General features: G+C 27.9%; 3 protein-coding genes across 3 annotated transcripts; 2 read left to right on the plus strand and 1 right to left on the minus strand.

The window, feature by feature from the left end:
* Nucleotides 1-11,136: 11,136 nt before the first annotated feature.
* On the plus strand, nt 11,137-13,805 carry LOC129607033 (E3 ubiquitin-protein ligase TRIM33-like). Its single transcript, XM_055517725.1, has 4 exons — nt 11,137-11,313; nt 12,582-13,168; nt 13,405-13,485; nt 13,779-13,805. Exons 1-4 carry the CDS (start codon nt 11,217-11,219, stop codon nt 13,803-13,805), a joined length of 792 nt encoding a protein of 263 aa, XP_055373700.1. The 5' UTR covers nt 11,137-11,216.
* A 55-nt stretch (nt 13,806-13,860) lies between these two features.
* LOC129607034 (myb-like protein AA) lies at nt 13,861-20,384 on the minus strand. The gene is made up of 12 exons (XM_055517726.1): nt 20,312-20,384; nt 19,609-19,868; nt 19,076-19,516; nt 18,173-18,861; nt 17,876-18,115; nt 17,364-17,819; nt 17,054-17,303; nt 16,447-16,552; nt 16,117-16,356; nt 15,820-16,022; nt 15,578-15,720; nt 13,861-15,436 (listed from the first exon to the last, which is right to left on the minus strand). The coding sequence occupies exons 1-12, from the start codon at nt 20,382-20,384 to the stop codon at nt 14,653-14,655; spliced, it is 3,885 nt and encodes a 1,294-aa protein (XP_055373701.1). The 3' UTR covers nt 13,861-14,652.
* Nucleotides 20,385-20,831: 447 nt separating this feature from the next.
* On the plus strand, nt 20,832-21,998 carry LOC129607035 (testis-specific serine/threonine-protein kinase 1). Its single transcript, XM_055517727.1, has 2 exons — nt 20,832-20,853; nt 21,013-21,998. The coding sequence occupies exons 1-2, from the start codon at nt 20,832-20,834 to the stop codon at nt 21,996-21,998; spliced, it is 1,008 nt and encodes a 335-aa protein (XP_055373702.1).
* Nucleotides 21,999-24,031: the final 2,033 nt, after the last annotated feature.

Genomic DNA, 24,031 nt, shown 5'->3' on the forward strand with positions numbered 1-24,031 from the left:
GCCGGATTTTATTTTTTTGAAAATAACAACACAATCCTTGATTTATTAAAAAGATTTATAGTACACGTTTCCCAAAAATTTATTTTTAACATTCTTTACTTTACTCCACAATATCACATTCGAAATATTCAAGGCCTATCAAATTGAGATGAAATATTTTTATAAAATATAATTAATCGCAGACCTAGAAATCTTTTTTTACCTAGGAGACCTTATGAGCTTTTGGAAGAACCCATAGTGAAATAGAATTATTGACAAAAATTAAGAATTAAATCAATTGATCGAACCAGTCAAATAATGCATAAATTATCATATTTCCCATATCAATTCGAATTTTTTTCTACATAACGTTTATAAAATCAGATATTGATCAGGATGTTGAGATAGATTAATCTTTACATGTCGACCTAATGAATCTGCCGTGTGATACTTGTTACACTCCACAATAGTGTAAAGAATATTTAAATACTGTATTTAATTCTATTAAACAACAATTTATCCGCAAGGATTAATTAGAAATATTATTGAATGGATTAATAAAAAGGCAAGGTAGATCGCTGATACTTAAGTCAAGATATAAGATATAGTTCTATGGTAATGAGCAAACAATTTTAATTCCATAAAAGAACGTAATAATTCAACATTCGTCTAATTCAACATAAAAGAATGTAATGAGTTCAAAATCAAGCATCAATTTTTTTTTGTCGTTTTACACACATTCGTCGTTTTGGCACATTCCTTTTGGGAGGATCCCTTTTCGTTTAGGTAGAAACTCCGACATATCGTCTTCCATTTTCTTTGCTTTGGATCAGTCGCTTGTTTTCTGATAATGTTTTTTTTCGGTTTTCATATTCCAATTAATAATATTGATTTTCTCAACTTTCTGCCATACAAGAACTTGGCGTTCCACAGATTATGTTAATCGTCTTAGATTGTGGCCTTACTATTTCCATTTTCTTTTTCTTATTTGGGCATATATTGGTTCTTGTTCTGCTGTTACTTATGAGTTCTCATCCATTATTCTTCTGGATATCTGGATATTTATCATAAGACACCATATTTGATGAATGATTGCAGCTTCTGCCAGAAAGCAATACAGATTTGACATATGCGTTGAATATTTTTACTTTCGTTTTTAGTTGTTTACACTCCAGGCTTATAGTGTTTCCTTTATTCTCTGTCTTTGTCCGTATTGTCATCAGTTGTGAAAATATTAGACATATACTCAAATTCTTCAATCTCCTCTCCCTTGTAAGATACTCAAGCATACACCTAAAGGAGTTTATTTGCATGTATTTCGCATATAATGATTTATTTTATATCTTAACTAGTTTCACATTATTCTGCCATTTCAAATATAGTTCGAAATGATCCCGTCATTATATCATTACGAAAATTAGTCCTACTCAAAAACTATAATTCAGTTAAGTTTTTCCAATAGTTTTTAATAATAAATTTAAAAACCTTATTTAAATTGGCTATGATCGAAATAGTAGTTGATATAAAGATGTTGTATAACTTTAAAAATAATTTTCAGAAACTCTTCTTCTTTCTTCTGCTGCCTATCCGTTTCCAGATGTTGGCGATCATATTTATACAGTCAATAGCTATTGAATCGATGCGACCAGATCACGGAAGATGTTTCGATCTGCTGCCGCATGTACCAGATCTCCGATGTTGTTCTCCGAGGACCAGTTTTTGATGTTTCGCAGCCACGACAACTGCTTCCTCCCTACTCCTCTTCTGCCTTCAATCTTCCCCTGCATTATTAGTTGAAGAAGCTCATATTTTGTTCCGCGAATTACATGGCCAAAGTAAGACATTTTGCGACGTTTTAAACTCAGGAATAGTTCACGTTTTGTATTCATTCTCTGTAGAACCGCTTCGTTTGTAACGCGATCCATCCATGAGATTCTTAACATTCTTCTAAACGTCCACATTTCAAACGCCTCTATTTTATTGATGTCTTTGATTTTCAAGGTCCATGCTTCCACTCCATACAGGAGTACTGACCACACATAGCATTTCATGAATCGTAAGCGTAAGTTCAAATTTAACTGCCTGTTACACAAAATCTTTTTATATTTCATAAAAGCATTTCTTGCCATTTCAATACGACATTTTATTTCCATTTTGCAATTCCAGTCTTCGTTTAACCAGCATCCAAGGTATTTATAACATTTTACGCGTTCGATTGGAATGTTGTCGATCTCAATCCTGGCCGCTGTGTACGGCGTTCTTGTTCTACTTACGACCATGTACTTCGTTTTAGATGCATTCATTTTTAATCCGAATGTTTTGCTATGGTGGTTTATTTTGTCGACTATATGTTGTAGGTCTTCTAAGTTGTCTGCAATAATCACTGTATCATCCGCGTATCTAATATTGTTAAAAAAAGTGCCGTTGACTTTTATCCCTACATCAACGTCGTTAACTGCTTCTTCGAAAATGGCCTCTGCATAGATGTTAAAAAGTAAAGGGGATAGTATGCATCCTTGTCGAACTCCTTTTTGTATTAGTATGTTGTTGGTCATGCCATACTTAGTTCTTATACTTGCTGATTGTTTCCAATACAGATTTTCTATACATAGCATAATATTTTCATCAATTCCTATTCTTCGTAATATCTCCATTAGCTTATTATGGTTAACTTTATCAAAAGCCTTCTCATAATCGACGAAACATAAGAAGACATCCTTGTGCACATCACGACAATTTTGCACAAGTACCTGAATGCCAAACAGAGCCTCTCTGGTACCTGTCCCCTTTGTGAAACCAAATTGTGTTTTGCCCATATGTGGTTCACATTTCGTGTATATGCGATTATGTAGCACCTTCAAAAATATTTTCAAAGAATGGCTCATTAGGCTTATTAACCGGTGATCATCACATGTTTTGGAATTGAACTTCTTGGGAAGCGGAATGAAAGTAGAATTCAGCCAATCTTCTGGATAATTTCCTGTTTCAAAAATGCTATTGAAAATTCTTTTAAGCAGATTAAGATTTGAATCATCTATTAGCTTAATTATTTCCGATGGTATTTCGTCGGGTCCAGGCGTTTTGTTCTTTTTCATGGATTTTATTGCTTTTTTAATTTCATCTATCGTTATTGGGACTTCTGATAACAAATTGAATGTTTCAGTTGGGTGTAAATCTCTTGAGGTATCTGAGAATAAGTTCTTAATGTATTTTTCCCACTCCTTCTTTATTTCATCACTTTCAATAATGATTTGCCCATTTTCGTTACGAAGTGTGGTTGTATGTGTTCTTCTATACACTCCAGATACTTCTTTAACTTTTTTATGTAAGTTAAAATCGTTGTGATTTTGTTGAAGTCTTTCGATTTCACTACATTCCTTACTGAGCCAATCTGTTTTTGCCTTTTTGATTGAAGATCTTATTTGGTGATGAATACTTCTATATTCTGCAGAGTTTTTGTTTTTCAAAGTACGTCTTTTTTCCATCATCTGCAATATTTCTGGTGTCATCCATTTTTGTTTTGCGACGTACTTCTTGTGACCCAATATATTTTTTGAAGTGTCTTTTAGAACTAATTTTACATGATCCCAAATATTTTCGCTTTCTTCCATAACAGATCTTAGTTGGTTGTTAATTTCAGTAGCCAATTGATTCTTTATATCCGTATTATTTAGTTTTTCCACATCTATTTTGGGTTGACGAAGTTCTCTTCTAGTTCTAGCTAGTTTGATGTTTATTTTAGCTACTAAAAGATTATGGTCTGATGGAACATCGGCTCCTGGATATGTACAGACCGACTTTACAGATGAACTAAAGCGTTTGTTTATTAATATGTAATCAATTTGGTTACGAATAATGTTTCCTCTGCTATGCTGGGGTGATGTCCACGTATATAATCTTCGATACGGTAAGCAAAACCATGTATTGGTTATTTTAAGTTTTTGTTCCTGGCAAAACTGTATCAACCGATCACCTCTTTCGTTTCTCAAACCCAAAGCGAAAGGCCCAACTATTCCATCTACTCTTCCTGCTCCAACTTTTGCATTGAAATCTCCTATCACCATATTGATTTCATGAGGTTTTAGTTGTTTCATGAGATAATTAATTTGCTCGTAGAGTTCTTCTATCTCGTCTTCAGATGAATCAGCAGTAGGGGCGTATATTTGAATGATGTTGAGTTTTACTGGTTTAGCATTTATTTTCATTAGCATGATTCTGTCTGAATACGATACACATTCTGTTACATAATCTATAATTTTATCCGTAACTATAATGCCAACGCCATTACGATGAGTTGAGGTATTGTTTCCTGAGTAATAAAATTTTGCTCCTTCTACTCGGCATTCACCCTTATCTGGCCACCATGTTTCACTAATGCCCAAGATATCTATTTTTAAGCGTTGCATTTCTTGTACCGTATTTGCTAATTTACCTGATTCAAATAAGCTGTTGACATTCCAAGTACCTATTTTGAGTGTTGTTTTTGTTTTACCTCCGGGGATTCTTAGCACCCTCTTTTTGCCGGAGACTGAGGGCCGTGTTTCTTTTGTACTTGTCATATGATTTTTCTAGGGAAGTTACTTCAGTGGTTTCCCGTTGCCTTCTGAAGGGTTTAAAAGTTTTCCATCTTAAAAATCAGCCGTCCTTTAAGGAAACAGACGCTGTTTGTAGCCGCCTATTGTAGGACAGACGCTACGAGACGCACTCATTATTTAGCCTGAAATCTGTTCAGTTGCCCGGGGGCCACCACGTGGAGGTATAATGAGCACTTGGTGGCAGCTAGACACAGTTGCGACGCTGGAATGCTTAAAAAGCAAACGGTCAACGTTTTCCCTGTCGCTTACACACCCGACACCCCCTTTCAGAAACTATCAAAACTGAAATACTGAAGCCCATTATTTTGAAAAAATACAACGCAATACTTTCTTTTAAGCAACAGTACTGCAGTATAACACGAACAATATGCGTGAAAAACTACTATATAGAAAATAATTGGTGGAATGAAACAGTTTGACGATAGCAACTCATTCGTATGGACGGGTACTGCTTGATATGGTCATCTATATCTATCTCTTCTCTATTCTATCTATTGTTTTCTCTACGTACATAAGTTATATATCTAAAAAACTTGCCAAATTTTAAAAATATATAAGAACTAAGTAAATTTTAGATTTATTTTGTATATTTTTATTTTATAAAACTTTAATATTTTCACATATTCAAATATTTTTATGCACATGTTATTTTATAAAGTTATTTATAGGTTAACGGCCTGCAGTTGTTGTCCATTCATTACTTGGTGGCCATACCGGTGCTCCACCCCATGAAGGTGCATTAGGCCATCCTGGTGGTGGTGATGATGGAAATGGGAGTGTCGTAAAAGTATGCTCTTCACTTTCATCATCACAGCAATGATTTTGATTAACAATAATTTGGAAATTATCATGATCTGCTGAGGGTATAGCCAATGCAATACTCATCTGAAATAAAATATACTTCCATTTATAGGACATAATTATTGAAAACCAATTCATTAAATTTTTACCAAACCAAAAAAAGCAATAAATCCAAGGAATTTCATTTTAATTTTTTGTATAATTTTTAGAAAAATTAAATTATGTGTTTTATTTTTGATATTTAAGACGAAACTAAATTTTAAAATCTTTTCGACTACTTATATATACTGAAATTGTAAGAACTAAAAATAAGACAAACATAAATAACAAGACACACTTTATGGACACAATAACTAAAACTTAATTAGTTTATTTTACTGTTAGTAAATTTTTTCTCAAAAAAAAAAAAAATAGTAATTACTTACAATTACCAATAATATTTGTTCAAGAATCTTCTATTTACATATTTCTAACCCCTATATTAAATTATAAGGAAAAAGCCAATATCAATATTTATTTAATTATATTATATACTTTAATTAATTATTTATATAAAGCTTTTTGTTAATTAATTGTAAAAATTTTAAAAATTGCACGTACTTTTTAAGTATATAGATATAAAACTTTATAACGATTTCATTCTCATTAAAGGACTACATCTTAGAAGATTTTTAAACAGAAAATTATAGAATTAAATTAGATATGTACATAAAATTTGTCATCTACTTAAAGATGTACATACATACCTAGATAAAAAATGCCATAGAGCATAATAAACCATATTCAAAATTCTTAAGAGTAAAGAATTTCTCGGCTTCTTCTTGTACGCTCCAAAAGACCGGATCGTAAATTTTTACATATTTAAAATTTTACTGTAAGGAAGGCGAACGATAAATTTCGATTTTATTCTTGATTTAAACAATTATATTAGTTTGACACTGAGGATTTTTGATAATTCAAACATACACTGCAATTTCTAAATTAAATCTTAAGAGTCTTTTCACACATACTTACAAATCTGCAGAAATTGAATATTTTACTTTTGCAAATTTCTAATATATAATAAGCTCTTCTTCTAATGTATAATATTTATGCAGTAATTTTAAAATAACTTCAAAATTCCTTTAGAACTTAATGTACGACTGTCATTTTCGAACATGCTGTTCTTGCAGATTTTACAGTTTGAATTTATCAAATGTGCTTTATGTTGAAATCTAAGTTAGATGTGTAATATCAAAAATTATCACTTTTCACTTTTTGATAGCCATGAAGGCTATGAAAGAGCAACAAAAAGTTACGGAATTCAAAAACTTTTCAGCTTTTGGGCGCGTTGTTTATTTATTGTCACAAAAACTGCTTTACCATTAACTTACCATATTAAATAAGCAAGGCTATATAACTACAACTAAATCTACATCATGCTAGAAGCACTTATGCAAACATCCGTATGGCGACTTCGGTATTTTAAAATTGTAGAAACGCATTGCAGTATCGAAAATGGTATGTAAAATAACGCGTTGCAGTATCATTGTTATTGATGTATTGACATCTTCATTAAGCGTTGAAAACAATTAAAATATTTAACATAGTGCAATTGGTAGTTTTAATTCGTTGTAGTGTCTGTTCTGAATTTTCGGGATTGTTCATGTAAAACTCAGGAAGCATTTTGATTTTAACAAAACCGGGAATTATTTTAACGTTACCATCATAAAGGCAATCATAATATTCCTATAAAAACACGTAAGGTTGGATGATTTGAGAGCAAGCCTTACTTTTATAAGTTTTTAAATTATTCTCTTAATATAGATATTAAGCAATGAGTTTCTTAACTGTAATTCCGTCATGTACAACTTATAATGTTAATTATTTGTTAATGTACAACTTATAATGCCGCGTCAACGTAACAACATACTCAAGGTTAGGTTAGGTTGACGCGGCTACCGTAAGGTGCCCAAAGGCCAGTAAGACCCATTGTGATACCGTCGGATTCACAAAATTATTCTCTGCCCTCACGAGAACCAGTCTGAGCTTTTCAGAAACAGGCTAAAGCCACTGGCATTTACATTCGCCAGATCGGTAGTCAGTAAAAAGAAAAATGAGACAAGATCTCCCCGCCTTTTTCGTGCCGCCTTCTCATCTTTGATTGGCATGCTCAACTGGCACGTTGCGTATACCACCACCCTCTACGTACTCATCCCAAGGTCCTCCTTTTCAGTTAGAAGAGGCATCCCTTGCCCCGCGAGATCATCTGTCATACAGTTTCCTTGGATTCCGCTGTGCCCCAGAACCCAAATCAGGTTAATTTTGAACTGATCCGCCATCTAATTCTAAAGCGTCTTGAATCCTTGGACCGTTCTAGAAGTAGTTGCATATTCTCTAATGTCGATTGAACAAAATAGTTAGAAACTAGTGATGTATGCAAAGTTTCAAAATATGTATAACTGCTGAATCTCATTTTCATTCTGATTTTAATTTAGGTATAGTTGGACGGAATGAAATAACTTTTATGTAATTATTCTCAAAATAATTTAAGTCTTTATTTTATTAAATTTTTGTGTATTATTTTACTTAAAACTCTCTTAACTAAAGCTCTTAAATCTAAGCTTATTGTAAACTATCAACAAGTCAAATTATCTGAACGTGTATTCCTTATTTACAGTGTATACATAACGCAGTATACAGTACATAGCTGTAATATTATTTACTTGCAGGCGGTATTTCATAGTCAGGTGGTGGAGATGACGGTGAAGCGAAAAATTCGTCACTATCATTACAGCAATTATTAATAATTATTTGAAAATTGTCGTGATATGCAGAGGGCACAGCCAGTGAAACACTTATCTGCAATTATAAATTTTTTCGTTATAAAATAACAGTTATAAAATATTATTATTTTGTATTACCAAGGCAAACAATGCTATTAATCCAAAATATTTCATTTTAATTCTAGATTTTATAATATAACTTTTATAACAAGTGTTATTTTTTTAGATTTTCAAATGAAACTAATAATGTTGGTGCGAATTTTAGAACTTATATATAGGCTTAAAGTACGTAGGATTTAAATTAACATAATAATGCTCATTATTATAGTGTGTTGATTTAATTAAAACATGCTTTACGCGCACAATAACTTAAATGGGTTTAATTTGTTTATTTTACTGTGAACTCTTTTCTTAAGGAAAAACACGTACATAATTACATTTTATAATATATTATGTGTTACATGTGTTTTTAGAAGTCGCGAAGAAATTTTGAGTAAATATTTAATAACTTATACATTTATTTAATTTAAATAATTTTTGTTAATTAAACCATTGATAATTTTGAAAGTTTATACGTGTTTAATGAATATCTGCTTTAATCGAAGTAGTTACGGGGTAAATATTCTAAATTTCAGTAAAAGAGTGGATAACAAATTCCAGTGGCATTTAGCAACAAAATTTTTATACAATATACATTATATGTACATATATATTTTGTATAGAGGCCTAGTTACATTATGGACATCTATAAAATGCAGATTTAACGATCTACTAAAGTAATTAAAATGTAAAACTGCCACATATATGAGCCAATTTAGAATTAGACGCATTTTTAATTTTTAAATTTCGTGATTGAGGGTAACAAATATAATTATGATAAAAAATATAATTAATTCAAAAATAGTATTAATGCAAAGGTAATTTGAATAACCACCAATACGAATTTCCATACGAAAAAAAGTTTAAAAAAAAAATAACATTATTTTGTAAAATCAAGAAAAATATCGTAAAAGTGTTGACGTTTAGCAAAACAACACCAGACGTATTGTGAATACTGAATTGAATTTCTTACATAACTATAATATTGCTACTACACAGCTCACTCCAATTATAACAATATACTATATAGGAAAATATAATAATATATTCCATAAATAGACACAAATGTACGTAATGTATGTAGGTATTTAGAAAAATTAAATAAAAAAAAAATTTTCGATCTACTACACATATTTGAATTTGTTTTCTTTTTTTAATTTCTTGTCAAAATATTACTTTTGTAATTTGCATATGGATATTTATTTTAAAAACAAATGCGCTCTTCAAACTATTGCCAAAATTCTGAATTACAAAAATTCGAAAATCGATGTAACACTTCACGTAAGAAATTGACACGCAATTTGAAAAAGATGGTTATGCGTAACTTAAAATGTCCTTGCAGTCATCAAAGTCGTATAGCAAAATACAAAATGTGTGTATGCTAATATGTACATACATACATCATAAATAAATATTATGTAAGTATACAAATTTAAAAATATTTTATGATCAATTTTTCTTTTAGGAAATGTATGAAAACGAAATGCTATTTCTTATCATTAATTATCATTTTAATTTTAATTATCTATTTGACATATTTATTTGGAATGATTCTTGGAGCATACTATAGTCAAAATTATGGTTTGGGAGGCTGTTTCAGCAATTTTTTGTGGGATTTTGATTGTGAAATTATGTTCTAATAAGAAAAAACCTCAAATTAAATCTACATAGTTAATAAAATAAAGTGGTACTTTTAACAACTATTGACCAATTATTATTCCTAATCTTCAATTAAAATGATGGTCATGTCATACAATGTGGCGCTACACTTATCATTTTGTTATTGTATGTTTTCTTAGCAATAGAAACACGTGATTGTATAATTAAACATTTTATCTTCATTATAACAAACATTAATTTAAAATTTAAGCGTATTAATAGATAGATTACCTGAATTTTAACTCTTTACATCGACAATAGCAATAGTTAAGCTCTTCTCATTCATGTACGCACTTATTCTATTTTCAACTTAAACAAGGAAAATTTTTTGAATAAACAGGGATTGACTTAAGAGCGTGCTAACGTTGCCAAAATATTAAAAAAAAAAACTGTAAAAAATGTAACAAATTTAATGTGAATGCACGTACATATGTACATTTTATATATTTTATATACAGACATATGTACATATGTATGTATGTAATTTATAAAAATAGAACTTCAAACTATCAAAAATTTACAACTCGAAAACTTTTCAGTAACAATGGTTTGCTGCTTCTTGTCTTTTATGAGTTTCACAGATATTAAAATATCGTAAATGTGAATTTTTTACTATTCGACAATAATATTTTTAGCTTCCTTAATTTTCTTTGGATATAATCAGCATCTTAACTTCCATACAGCAATAGGTGCTTGGTAAAAATTTGAGAAAATAAACTTAATGAGAACTGAGGAGAGAGCGGCTACTATGGCATTTGAATTTAATAACAATTAGAAATTTTTCCTTTGTAAACAAACATTTCTGCGTTCAATTATTTAAAAATATCAAAATCTTGTTTTTAAAAAAGCTTATAATTTTAATAATAATTCCTACGCATGTAATTTTACCTTTCCTTACTTTATTTCATTTCATAAAACAAATTAACCATTCCAAATGATTTCACTTTAAAAAAGCCATAAAAATTAATGCAAAAATTTTTTAAAATTCCAATCATAATTTTACAAGTCAAATATTTTTATATTGCCACATATGAAATCTTATTATTAAATATGCTTAAACTACCTTATCATTTTTTCCTTATAAATGGCAGCTCTCAAATAAACACAGCTGCTGTCATGTTTCATTTTAAATATTTCATTTTGACTTTTACAAATGACGTGAATGTCTTCTTACTTTTGGAATTTGAACTACATCTTTTTAGAATTGAAAGTGAATTTATTTTTGGATTTCTAAAGAAATGTTTTAAAACAGATTAGTAAAGGACAATATAATTATTTAATAAAAGATAAAGTGATTTTAATCAAGAGATTTTTTATTATGTCAGTGGATAATTTTCGTAATTTCAATTTGGTTTCCTCTTGGAAACCGCCGTTTCGTTGTGCGGTTTGCGAAAAGAATAAGCTTGCTTTGAACCGTAAGTATTTTTTTATTCTAAAATATTTATCAACAATTTGATACATATTGTTTTTGAAATCGATTTCAATTTTATTAAAATAAAAATCAATGTAAAAGTAATCATGAAATTTACAAAACATAATTAAGATTTCATTTACCGGTATTCTGTTGGTTTTTGTTGTTTGTTTAGTTTGAACATATGATTTCTTAATGGGTAGCTACATACATACATATGTATGTACGTAAATACAAAATATTAATTCAAGGAGCTTAAGGGTACGTTTACAATAAAGCAAAAATAAAATTTGAATTGCGCAGCAAAATGATAATCATTTCCTAAGTTATTAAAAAAGAATTTAGATACCTTTGGTTTAGCAACGCCATGAACTGGTTTTGGAATTTTTTATATATTTTTGTAAATATTTTATTTAAAATTTTATTAACTATTAGGATTTCACAATCAATTCTAATAAGAACGATTAATAATATGACTAATTTACGACATACAACGGCACATGTCATACAGATACACAAATTTTAAGCAGCTGTTGTTTATTATCCACCTACCTTTTTAAATTCAAATTTATATTGTATTATTTGGTTGTGTTTTGTCAATTTTCAATATAAGAGTTAATTTTTGTAATTAGTAAATATTTACGTAAATACATTGCAGATATACAAAATTTTTGAAATATTGGTAGGATTCTTTTAGATTTTTAGCGCATACTCGCATTCTACCCTGTTACTGTTAGTATTTTTATAGCTATATACATACATACATACGTATTTTAAATTTAACGATATATTGTTGAGCTTAACTATTTTAAATCAGCAAAAGCACTTTTTGGAAGTAGTGATCCTTAATGATTCTTTCCTACAAAGGCATAAATATAATATTAAAAATGTACCTATGTATTAATTACTTACCTAACTCTTAACTATATATTATTATATATGTTTTATAACAATATTCAATATTGTTTCGAAGATAAGATTTCGAATATTAAAAATTGTGTGGGGTACTACAGACCTACCAATATTTACATAAAATGTAAATGTAAATGCCTTTTTTTTAAATTGGGTATTAATTAATTTGAAATTAAATTTCTTAAGAATAAAATTGTAAATCTTTAAAAGCTCGAAACTTAATTTATTATGAAGCTTTAAAAGATTTGCATTTGCAACCTTCAGAAATGTATTTTCAAAAATACCTTTTATTTGATTATTAGAATAGTTTAATTATCAAATTATTGAATTTTACCTAAATATTTAATGCTTTTATTTTAGAAAACCATCGCCCATTTATCCTGAAATGTTTTCATGATGTTTGTGAGAAATGTGTTATCAGTTCATTAAAAACAAGATCCATATTAACATGCAAATTATGTTATAGTAAAACCGAAATTAAATCAAAGCAAATGTTTCGTGAAGAAATCGAACCAAGTCATTTTTTGCGTGGTGTAATAGGATACACGCAACATATATTGCCATATGATATGCAATATATTGAACCACAAGCTGATTGTTCTAATGCGAATATTGATATGATACCTATGTTTGATGAAAGTAAAAATTACGAATGCAATGAATGCACAATTGCTAATACACAATACTATTGTGTTCAATGTAATGTACCATATTGTTTAGAATGCTATGAGAATATTCATAAAACAGCTAGAGTTTTAAAGAAACATAACTTAGTTAAAATCAAAACGAAAATGATACCAACTGAAAAAAAGAATCCACAAGTGTGTGAAAAACATAAAACAATTTGTGAACATTTTTGTAAAGCTTGTCAGAAAATTACATGTAAAGATTGTATACCAATTAATCATAGCCAACATCAACATCGAGTGATATCACTAATTGATGAGGTATTTTATTAACATTTATATTATTTTTTTTTATATAAAACAATTAAATATACATAAGTATGTATTTATATTATATGTTAAGTATACAAATGAGTATAACAGTCTTTCCAATATATTATATAATTGTAATAATGGTATTAAAATTGAAAATATGTTATTCAGTTTGTGTTAAAATAGCCAATTATTAAAATATTCAATTAAAAAATAAAACGGAGATGTCTTTTCTTTAATTTCAGAATAAAAGATTTATAAAAGAGTTAAATAAAATCGTAGACGTTGTTAAAGAAACTAAAATGAATTATGAAATGGTTATTGAGGTAAGTGGTAAAATTTGAATATTTTAATATTTTATTAACAAATTATAGTAATGTTTTTAAATATTATAATTTCTATATATAAAAAAATTCTAAAACACTAACACATTTTTGTCTCGTATTGAAAATTTTGAATAACATTTTGAATTTAGGAAGCATTTTTCTTTATCAACGCTTCCTTTTACAGCATTTAATTATAATAAGCAAATAAGTTTTCCATAAGAAAGTTCTTGACTATGCCGAAGATTTAAAATTTTATAATGGTAAATTATTGAAATGTTTATTTTAATCAATAGTGTCAAAATATTCAAGCTTTACCTTAATAACCACACAATTTTCCAGCATATTTTTTCAAATTAATAAAAAAAAGTGTTTATAATTTATAACAAAAATAAATCTAATTTTATTTAACTAATTTTTACATATGAAATAGTTAACTTACACAAGTATATTAAAATATTAGAATCACATAAGAGTTTTTGTGATTTGAGCGACTTGGAGTATCGTAAAACAACGCGTTTAATATGTAAACATACACATATGGCATGCATAAAAAAGATTTGTCTATTAAAGAATCTTGCTCTAATATTCACAAGAAAATAAAATTTCAAATAAGTTAATTTAGATAGAACAACTTTAAATATTAATTAATTTAAGAAGCAAGATGCTAAAGAAATAGTTGTGATTTTCTTATGAAATTTGGAATTTGTTGTATTTTAAATCAGTGCATGTATACTTATGTGCTTCCTTAATTTTTTCGATTAAAAATTTTCTATTTACAGGAAAAGAGAAAAAAATTAGGGGCTTTTGTTAATTCAATTTAGTGTTGAGATTGTAGTCCTCTTAATAGTTAATTACAGCACGAATGGCTAATCCGTTTAAAATTACTGCTAGAAATTGATAGTGTTAAGAAATAGAAGCAGTTTTAAAGTTTTACTACTGCATACACTTCATTTTTTATAAATATGAAATTTGAAATTTTCTGTATTTTTACTGTTAAAGTTATTTAAGTTCCAAATTAGAAATATGAACGCATGTTATGTGGTCAAACACACCGATTAGATGTAAAAAAATTACATCAAAATTTAAAATAGTAAATCATAATAAATTATTATATATACATTGCTATTTAGAATTATTTTAGAAACATAAATAGAGATTATTTATGAATTAGTCATGATATAAGTATTCTATTTGTGGCTGCAATTTATGTTGCTGTTGTTCATGTTGTTGTTCTTGCTCTTGATTATTTTGTTGTTCTTGTAAATTTGGAATAATATGACCAGAGCTACCATCAGTTTTAATTTCTATTACTTCAACTTTTTCACTTTCTACATCAACTTTTGGTTTTCTATTAATATTTTGACGATTTCTATTTGATTTTAAACGTTGTCGTAATCTTAAACGATTTTGATGTTTCAGTTTTAAATTTCTTAAATCAATGTTACTATTACTAGCAGTTATAGCTGATATCGGTGTTGATGATATAACATTTGATGATGGCAAATCACTATAAGTTGATGAGTAAACTGCTGGTGTAGTAGAGGGTACATAAATTGGTTTAACAGTTAACGGTGGTGGTGATGTTAACGAAGATGATGGCAAAGGATATTCTGTTGTTGTTGATGTACTATATGTATTATAAGTTATACCAGTATCTACAGCACCTCGATTTTCTTCTACATCAACTAAATTAACAGATTTTACTTCTTCCCCATTATTATTTATGTCTAAAAATTGTTGTTTTAAATTTGAATTATTTTGTTCTATAATAGGTTCTTCATTCGGGTCGACGCTTGCCGATTTTGGATGTTTCTCGGTTGCTGTACTATCTTGAGTAATTTCTTCATTTATTTCCGGTTTATTTAATTCTGCATTTTCTTCTTCCTTACTTTCATTTTCTCTTTCTCTGTTCATTTTTTCTTCCATTTCTTTGAACTTTAGTGCCAAATATCTGAAATGATAATTTGGTTTATAAAATCTTTAAAAATATTATAGTTAAACCGTGATATATGAAATGAAAATTTCACATATCAAGAATTTTATTTATTTTTCCCTTATACAAAAAACAAAAAGAAATAAATTTAACACTTACTTATCAACAAGTGGTCCGCTATAATCCTCTGGGAATTTCGGTGTGAACGGAAGAATATATTTGTAAAGTCTTTCATTTAGTACATAAAGTTGTGGCGTTGTAGAGCATTTTACGTTAAACCACCAGTCGCATGTTAGTGCAACCTGTTGATTAAAAACAAAATATATCGTAATAAAATATGTTTAACAGCATTTCAAAATTCTGTACGATAATAATAGAAGAAAATACGTTCTAAAATTTACCTGACTGAAAATTGTTCCATTCGGACACAAAAAGGACGCTTGACCACCATTTAAATCACAGTAATGCCACACTTGACAATTTGTCTCTGGATCCCCAAAGAAACCTTTATAACGTTGTTCTTTACAGTTAAAACTTGTTGGTGGAATTTCAGCTAAATTTGGATAATCTACCCCAGGTCTGCCTGAATTTGGTCCTGGTTTGCCTTAATAAAATTTTAAAAATGAAATTTTAAATAAAAATTTTAACAAAATAATTTCAATTAATTTCTTAAAGTTTACAAAATTATCATATTATACTTGGATCAATATTTTCGATTCCAGTGTCATCGTAATCATTATAATCATGTTCATGATGTTGGGGTGGATTTTCAATAATTGTTTGGGACTGTTTTAAGTTATTTAATATTTTAATTAAGGTCTTTATTGAATTGTCTATGTTGTCAGGGGTTATTGTATGAGGTAAATGATTCGTTTCTTGTAATTTTCTCAAAATTTCTGCTAAGGATGCTGTTTCTTTAATATTCGGGAATTTTTGACCTAGAAATTATTGTTGATGTTAAGTAATCAGTTGTTCGTTTAACATTTTATTTTCTTAATTGAATCAAATAGCTGTATTGTAATTCTTACCACTAATGCTAGTTTCTGTTGAAGGGTATATAGGTGAAGCTGGTGCCGTGGTCGATTCTATTGATTGTGATGTTTTAACAGTTTCGTAATTATAATTTGGATTTTTCTGTAATGATTTTAATTTTGAAATTGTATTTATTTGAGGTGCATGATATTCTCGATGAGGACTTTTGTGATTTAAATTTTGATGATTTGATTTATTATTATTTTTATTATTACTAGAATCTTGATTATTACTTATTTGAGAATATGACTTATATGATGTTGAATGTGATTTTAATGGCACTTTATTAGATTCGATAAAATGATTTTTTTCTACATTATGTTGTGATTGTTCGCCAACTTCTGGTTTTGTTAGATATGTTGGCTTAACTAAATATGTCGATGATTTATGAGAATGATGTTGTGCGGTCTGAACATTGTAACTGTTCTTTTGCGCAACTGGCTGAAGCGATATGTTAGAATGATCTGATGATGGTGGATTTGTTGATGGTATTAATGGGATTTTTAAGGAGGGAGGTAAAATAGGTGTTGTGGTTTGATGATTTTGTTTTGCATTAATAGGTTGTGAATGTTTTGTTGGTTCATATTTGTAAATTGAACCTACAGAAGTAATGAGAATTGGTTTAGCTGTTGTTACAAAAAAGAATTGTTTCAATTTAGCATCCTTTTGTACAGGCGGAACTGGTTGAAGCTGATGCTGTGGTACTTCATGTTTCAAAGGAATGAAAATAGTTTGAGGTGTCGATGACGGCTGTAATTGTGGTGCTATTGGAATTAATTTATAGCTTCCTTGTGGTTGACGTCCATCAGGTTGATATTGTGTTGTTTCAACGTCGAGTAATTGTAAATAGTTACTGAAATAAATTTAAAAAGAGGATTGAATTCAATAGTTTTTGAAAATGAGTTTCCGTTACCCTGGATGTGGTGCTTGGGTTGAATATCGAGAACCATGTTGTACTTGCTGTGGTCTCATATAAATAATTTTTTTAGAATTATCATTATTTTCAATTTCAACTTTTGGTGGGTAAATGTAATTTGGGTACTGATGTTGTTGCTTTTGCTTTTCAGTTGGATATAAATAATTTTCTGGGGGATTTGGAGATGGAATAACACTAATTAAATATGGATCAATTTGTTGAACATTAGGATGTGATCCAGAATTTTTATACAGTGATTGTGCTTTCGGTTGTTGATGCTCTTTGTAACGGTTCTGATGTTTAAGTCGCAATTGTTGTTGCAAATAAGCAACATAACGTTCTTGTGGCGTCATTTCGGATTCTGGCACGCTAGTTGGTAACGGTTGTTGTGTAGCTTGAGGATGTTTTAACTTGTATTTTTGTGCAATTTCAGTAACAAGTTTATAAGTTGGCCTAAAAATAACAATAACCATGACAACACTCTTATTTTATTGCTCAAATCGTATTACCTTTGTGTTGTTGAAACTATATTTTGAACGTTTTTAATATCATTTGGATCATATTTTAAATGTTGTTGTTGGTTGAGATGTTGTTCTTGTTCGTGTTGAATTTGTTGATGCGTATTTTGATGATTTTGTTGAAGTCGTTCCTCATGTTGTTGATGATTTAAATTATGCTGCTTTTGTAGTGGAACTAATGCAATGATATGTCTATTATCTGTTTCTTCATTTGTATTTTGTTGTTGTTTGCTATAAATATTTGAATCATAATTATTATTAACATTAATTCGATTGTAATGATTGTACTGTTGATTATAATTATGAGTTTGATGCTTTTGATTATTATTTTGATGATTTGGATTATGATAATGATAAGGTGATAATCTCTGTTGTTCAATAACTTCATCAGAATTTTGAACATGTTCTACAGGATATTTATAAATTTGATGTTGATGTTGCTGTTCTTGATGTTGTGAATTTTGTAATTCTTGTTGTTGATAATTATACCTTTGTTGTTGTTGCTGTTGTGGCTTTATTGTTTTCAAGTTATAAAACTGAATATTTTGTTCTGGGTTCTCATCATTTTGGTTACTATTCAAAAGTTGTTTGACTGGGACATCATTATTATTATTTCTATTATCACTTTTGTTTTCATTATCATCACTTTCATTGCTTGAAACTATTGTAGCTGCGGTAGTTGCTATAATAGATGGTTGTGGTGATGGCGATGATATAGGTATCAAAAGTTTATTATGATAATTTACATTTTTCGCATCAGGTTCATTTATATATAAAATAGGTGTAAATTGTCCTGGAATTTTATTAAAAGGCGTAAATGGAGATGAATGTAATTTGTCTGGATTTGATTGCGGTTGCTCTTGTTTTAATAAAATTGGATTTGTTAATGTTGGTGCTGCTAATTTTGAATGTTGGTGTTGTTGTTGCTGTTGTCGAAGAATCTGATGATTTATATGATGCGAATGATAAAGATTGTACTAATAGATTCCAGTATAAAAATAAAGTTAGATTGGATATTTTAATAAAATTTAAAATTTGTAAATACTTGTAAATACTAAGATATAATAAATTCAAATATTAAATTTATATCTATGTATTTATAATTTAAATAATATGAAAATCTAACGATTTTAATTTAAGCATTTTTCTTCAAAATGAAAATGTTTCCCATAAGTTCCCCATAATACTAACCTTAGGTAAATTTTCCCTTTGCGGTAGATGACTCTCAACATTTGATTCTTGTTGTTCATGTTTTAATTGTTGCTGTTGTTGTTGATTTTGATGCAATAACTGATGATGATGTTGAAGTTGTGATTGATTGACAACACCTTTTTTTAATAAATTTAATGGTACCTGTTGTCGAACATTATCATATAAATTTGACGGTGATGGTTGAAAACCATGAATTAAATGTGGTCTATTTGATATACGCATTTGATGTACATATAGTGGATCATTTGGTTGATGTTCATTTGTTAAATATGTAGGTTGATGTTGTTGTTGATTTTGTATAAACCCTTCAGAATTAATGTTATCATTTTCATTAATTCTTTTTCCTTGTTCTTGTGTTTCTGACTGTTGATATAAATCGTGATTTAATTGATGACTTTGTTGTAAATGATGATTTGATTGCTTTTTGAAAGTAAAAAAAAAAAAATCGAATTTATTTTTAAAAGAAAATTTTTAATTTCTTAAAATTTCAAACAAATTTTAATTATGTTTACTTGTTGTGGACTATCATATTGTTGTTGTTGATTAATGGCATCATAATTTTCATCATCAGTTGGAATATAAAATGTCATATATGGTATTAATCTTCTGTTACGATCAGCTAAATTAATTGACTTGGTTAAATTTGCAGTCTTATCACTATTTAACTTTATAGTCTTATCTATATTATCATGTGTTCGTATTATTTTAGAATTTGTGGCATTCTTAATATTTGAATCCGGTGATACCGTTATAGAATAAATTAATTGTGAACCTAAAATTGTACACAGAGAAAAAAATTAATAGTAGTAAACTAATTTTTAATGAATTTTTTTTTCAAAAAATAACTTAATTTAAAAGCTAATTTTATCCATAATAAAACTATGATAGTGAATTTTAAAAAAAACATTTGTCCCATATATTCAATTGTAAAAGATTTTTAAAAATTTAGATTATTTTGGAAAACAAAAAACTTAGTACCTAATGAAATTTTAGAGAAATTAACAATATGAGAAAAATTTCAAAAATCAATTTAAATCTCAAGAGTCAATTAAATATTAAACTGCAGTCAATACTACATCTATAAAATTTACAATATTCCAAACCTGAACAGTAAATTAAAATTAAATCAGTTTTAAAACTAGAAATTATCTTCTTGGATGTGGTTTGCAATGAGTAATCACTGTTATTAAAATGACAAAATTATTCCAAAATTACCCGTAGTTTTTTGTAAAATATCGTTATAGAATTCCTTCAAATTAATATCAAGAGTTTTTATTAAAAAATTCATTGAAAAAAATGTCAAATCGAAAAATTTAAAATGTCAAATGTTATTTACCGCTAGATATTTAAAAGTTTTTATTAGTGTTTCTCCTCCCATTAAAATTATTAAAAAAATTATAAGTAAAAGAAATTGAAATTTGGCATTTATGCTTGTGTTTATTGAAACTTGTTAAATTAAAAGAATTCTTTTGAAAGAGCTATTGTGGAACGTTTTCATCAAGAATATTTTTTTTTCAATCATAATTTTTAAATGTAAGTTCAAAATTATTAATTTTTTTTATCTCATATCTTTGGGGGAAATTTAATTTAATTAATATTTTTAGAAAATAACTAAGTTCAATAAGTACACCGAATTTTTTTGAAAATTTGAGACTGAGCAGTTAATTGACAAATCAGGAGTTCAAAGTAGTGAATTCATTATTAATTATCGAGCATACTACATACGGAGTATTCCATGAAGGTAAAAATTATTACTCGTAACAGGTCAAAATATTTGTTAAATTTAGTAAAAAAATCCAATATTCATCACTTCAAATTCAATTATTTTGGATTTATTATAACTTGATTATTTTATAGCGGCTTAAGTGCTAAAGCAATGTCAAAATTTTATAATCAAAACAAGGAAATCATAAAAGAAAATGAGAAATATGAGAGAATACAAAGAAATCAACAAAAACAATACTTTAATAATCAAGAAAAAGAATATAAAAGCAGTACTACCACTACCAACACAACAACAGCAAATTCTAATCAAGTTCTATCGAAAAATTCTGATTTAGAAGCACTGACATCACGTGGATATATAATAGGAAAAAAAATTGGTAAAGGAAGTTATGGTTCGGTAACAACAGCACAATTTGAAGATCATAATATGAGAGTGACAAATCTAGCTTGTAAAATTATTGATAAAAATAAAGCACCAAAAGATTTTCTAGAGAAATTTTTTCCTCGTGAACTTCATATTATAAGCAAATTAAATCATCCATATATAATACAAATTCATAGTATTTTACAAAGAGGACCAAAAATTTTTATATTTATGCGTTATGCTGAAAACGGTGACCTTTTAGATTATATAAAAAAAAATGGACCTATTATGGAATTACAAAGTAAATTATGGTTTTCACAAATGTGTAGTGGATTAAAATATTTACATTCACATGAGATCGCTCATCGTGATTTAAAATGTGAAAATATTTTATTAACAAAACGTATGAATATTAAAATAGCTGATTTTGGTTTTGCTAAATATTGTAATACAGAAAAATTTGGTGAAAAGAATTTTTCAAAAACATATTGTGGTTCAGCAGCTTATGCAGCACCAGAAGTAGTTCGTGGTATACCATATGATCCAAAAATTGCTGATATTTGGTCACTCGGTATAATTTTATTTGTAATGTTAAATGCTAAAATGCCATTTGATGATAGTAATTTAAATAAATTATGGGAAGATCAAAAGAATAAAAATTATAAATATAGAGCAAAATTAGAAAATTGTATTACATCATCAGCAAAGAATGTAATTAGTGTTCTGTTAGAACCAAATCCACAAATTCGTTCAAATTTAAATGAAATAATAAATTGCAAATGGATACAAGAAATTGATGTACAAGATGAATGAAAATATTTTTTTTATTTGAAGTTTTCCACAATATATTTTAATAAAATTGAAAATTTGTTATTAACTAAATTGTACAGTATGATAATATTTTTTGATACATAATTTTTTTTCTATCAAAAAAAATATATAAAAGTTTTTTACAAAAAATCGGCAAGCTTATTTTTAATTTGATTAAAAGCGGTTAAATTCTTCAATTGTCACAATTACTGTAATTATAAGTTCTTTAAGAAACCAATTAGGAGGCTGATAAATTTTGTTACTTTTATATACAATAATGTTTTATTTCTTTGATTTACTTGAAAATTCTGAATAATGTAGTCTTAATTGACTAAAAGTGAAATTGAATTAGAGAATTGTATGAAATAGCTTCTTATTTCACTATCTTCTTTTTAATTCTTAGTTCTTAGTAAGACTGGCGGAATCCGCTCCTCTACCGGCGCGAAGAAGATACACTAGGCCAACAAAAACACATCGACAACCCTTCAAATTAACTTTCAATAAACCCTATGTAAGGGAAAATCCAAAAATCATCTACCGGAACCTTTTCACTTTTTACTAAGCACTTCAGTAAATAAAAAATTATTTTCTAAAATCAGAGTCAATATTTTGAATTTGGTAACAAGCAATAAATTTTAAGGTATTAAAGTAAATAAAATTAATTTTTTACTATAAAATGTAGTAAACTTGAAATTTTTACTAAAAATTTATAAAATTTAAATTCAAAAACTTATTATCATGACGTAGATTTAAGCATATACGTGTAGTTTAAGTTCTGTTATACATGTAGCTTAACAGACATTAAGCTATAAATATATATGTAGTTTAAGGTCTGTTATACATTAAGTTTAAGTTCTGTTATACCAGCAACTTTAAATCTGTTACACATGTAGTTTAAAGTTGCTATACATATAGGTTAAAGTTGTCATACATGTAGCTTAATGTCTGTTATACATCTAGTTCAAGATCTGTTATACATGTAGTTTAAGTTCTGTTATACATGTAGCTTAATGTCTGTTATACATGCAGTTTAAGGTCTGTTATACATTTAGTTTAAGTTCTGTTGTACCAGCATCTTAAAATCTGTTATACATGTAGTTTAAGTTTGGGTTACTCGTAGTTTAAGGTCTGTTAAACATGTTGTATTGAATTTAAAAATATAATAATGGAGATTTTTTTATATAAATGGTCAACTTAATTTTTATCTAGATTTGAATTTTTCTTAAATTTGAAATTAAAGTGAAATAAATGTAAAGAAACACTTTGCCATTGTCTTCCGTAACTTTATTAGAAGAAGTATGATAATTTTAAGAGTCGTTAAGACTTAATTAAATTTAATTAAATGTAAAAGTACTTTTCCTTTGTATCATATCGCGCCTCTATGCATATAAAATAATTTATTGCTCAATACCTGCGTATGCATATACTTTTATCTTCAACAACCATAAATAAAAAGGACTTTTATAATAATTATTATTCTAAAATCTATATATTTTAATATTATAAGCAATATATTATTTATATTAACGAAAAAATTTGCAAAAAGAAATAAATGATGGTGTTAAATTTCATAATGAAAAAGAAAAGGATAAAAGGCTTATTTTAAATGCAAATTTCATTAAATTCAAAATTATTCTTTTTTCAAGGATATTTATCAATTATATTATGAAAATTTTGAATATTTCTTTGTTCTTCTTTTCCTGTAAAGACATTTTAAGTACTCAAAGAAATAATAATAGATAAAAAAAGAGATCCTTTTCTAGTCTAACATTAATTTTCATCAGAAACACTTTTCCAAGTATTATTTCAACATGCCTATTAAGTTATACTATTTTTTTAAGCTCTTTCCTATGAAATATTGAAATGAAAAAAAAAACTTAATGAAATTTATTTTAATTATGGGACAGCTATAAGAATACTTTAATTATCTTATGTATAACTTGATATAAAAGTGAAAAAAGTGAGATTTTTCGAGAGTAGGTAGATACTTGTAGAAAAAATGCAACGACGTTACTGTAAAACTTTTAAAAACACTT

The sequence above is a fragment of the Condylostylus longicornis genome, unplaced genomic scaffold, assembly GCF_029603195.1.
Source record: "Condylostylus longicornis isolate FDR11 unplaced genomic scaffold, ASM2960319v2 ptg000026l, whole genome shotgun sequence".
NCBI lineage: Eukaryota > Metazoa > Arthropoda > Insecta > Diptera > Dolichopodidae > Condylostylus > Condylostylus longicornis.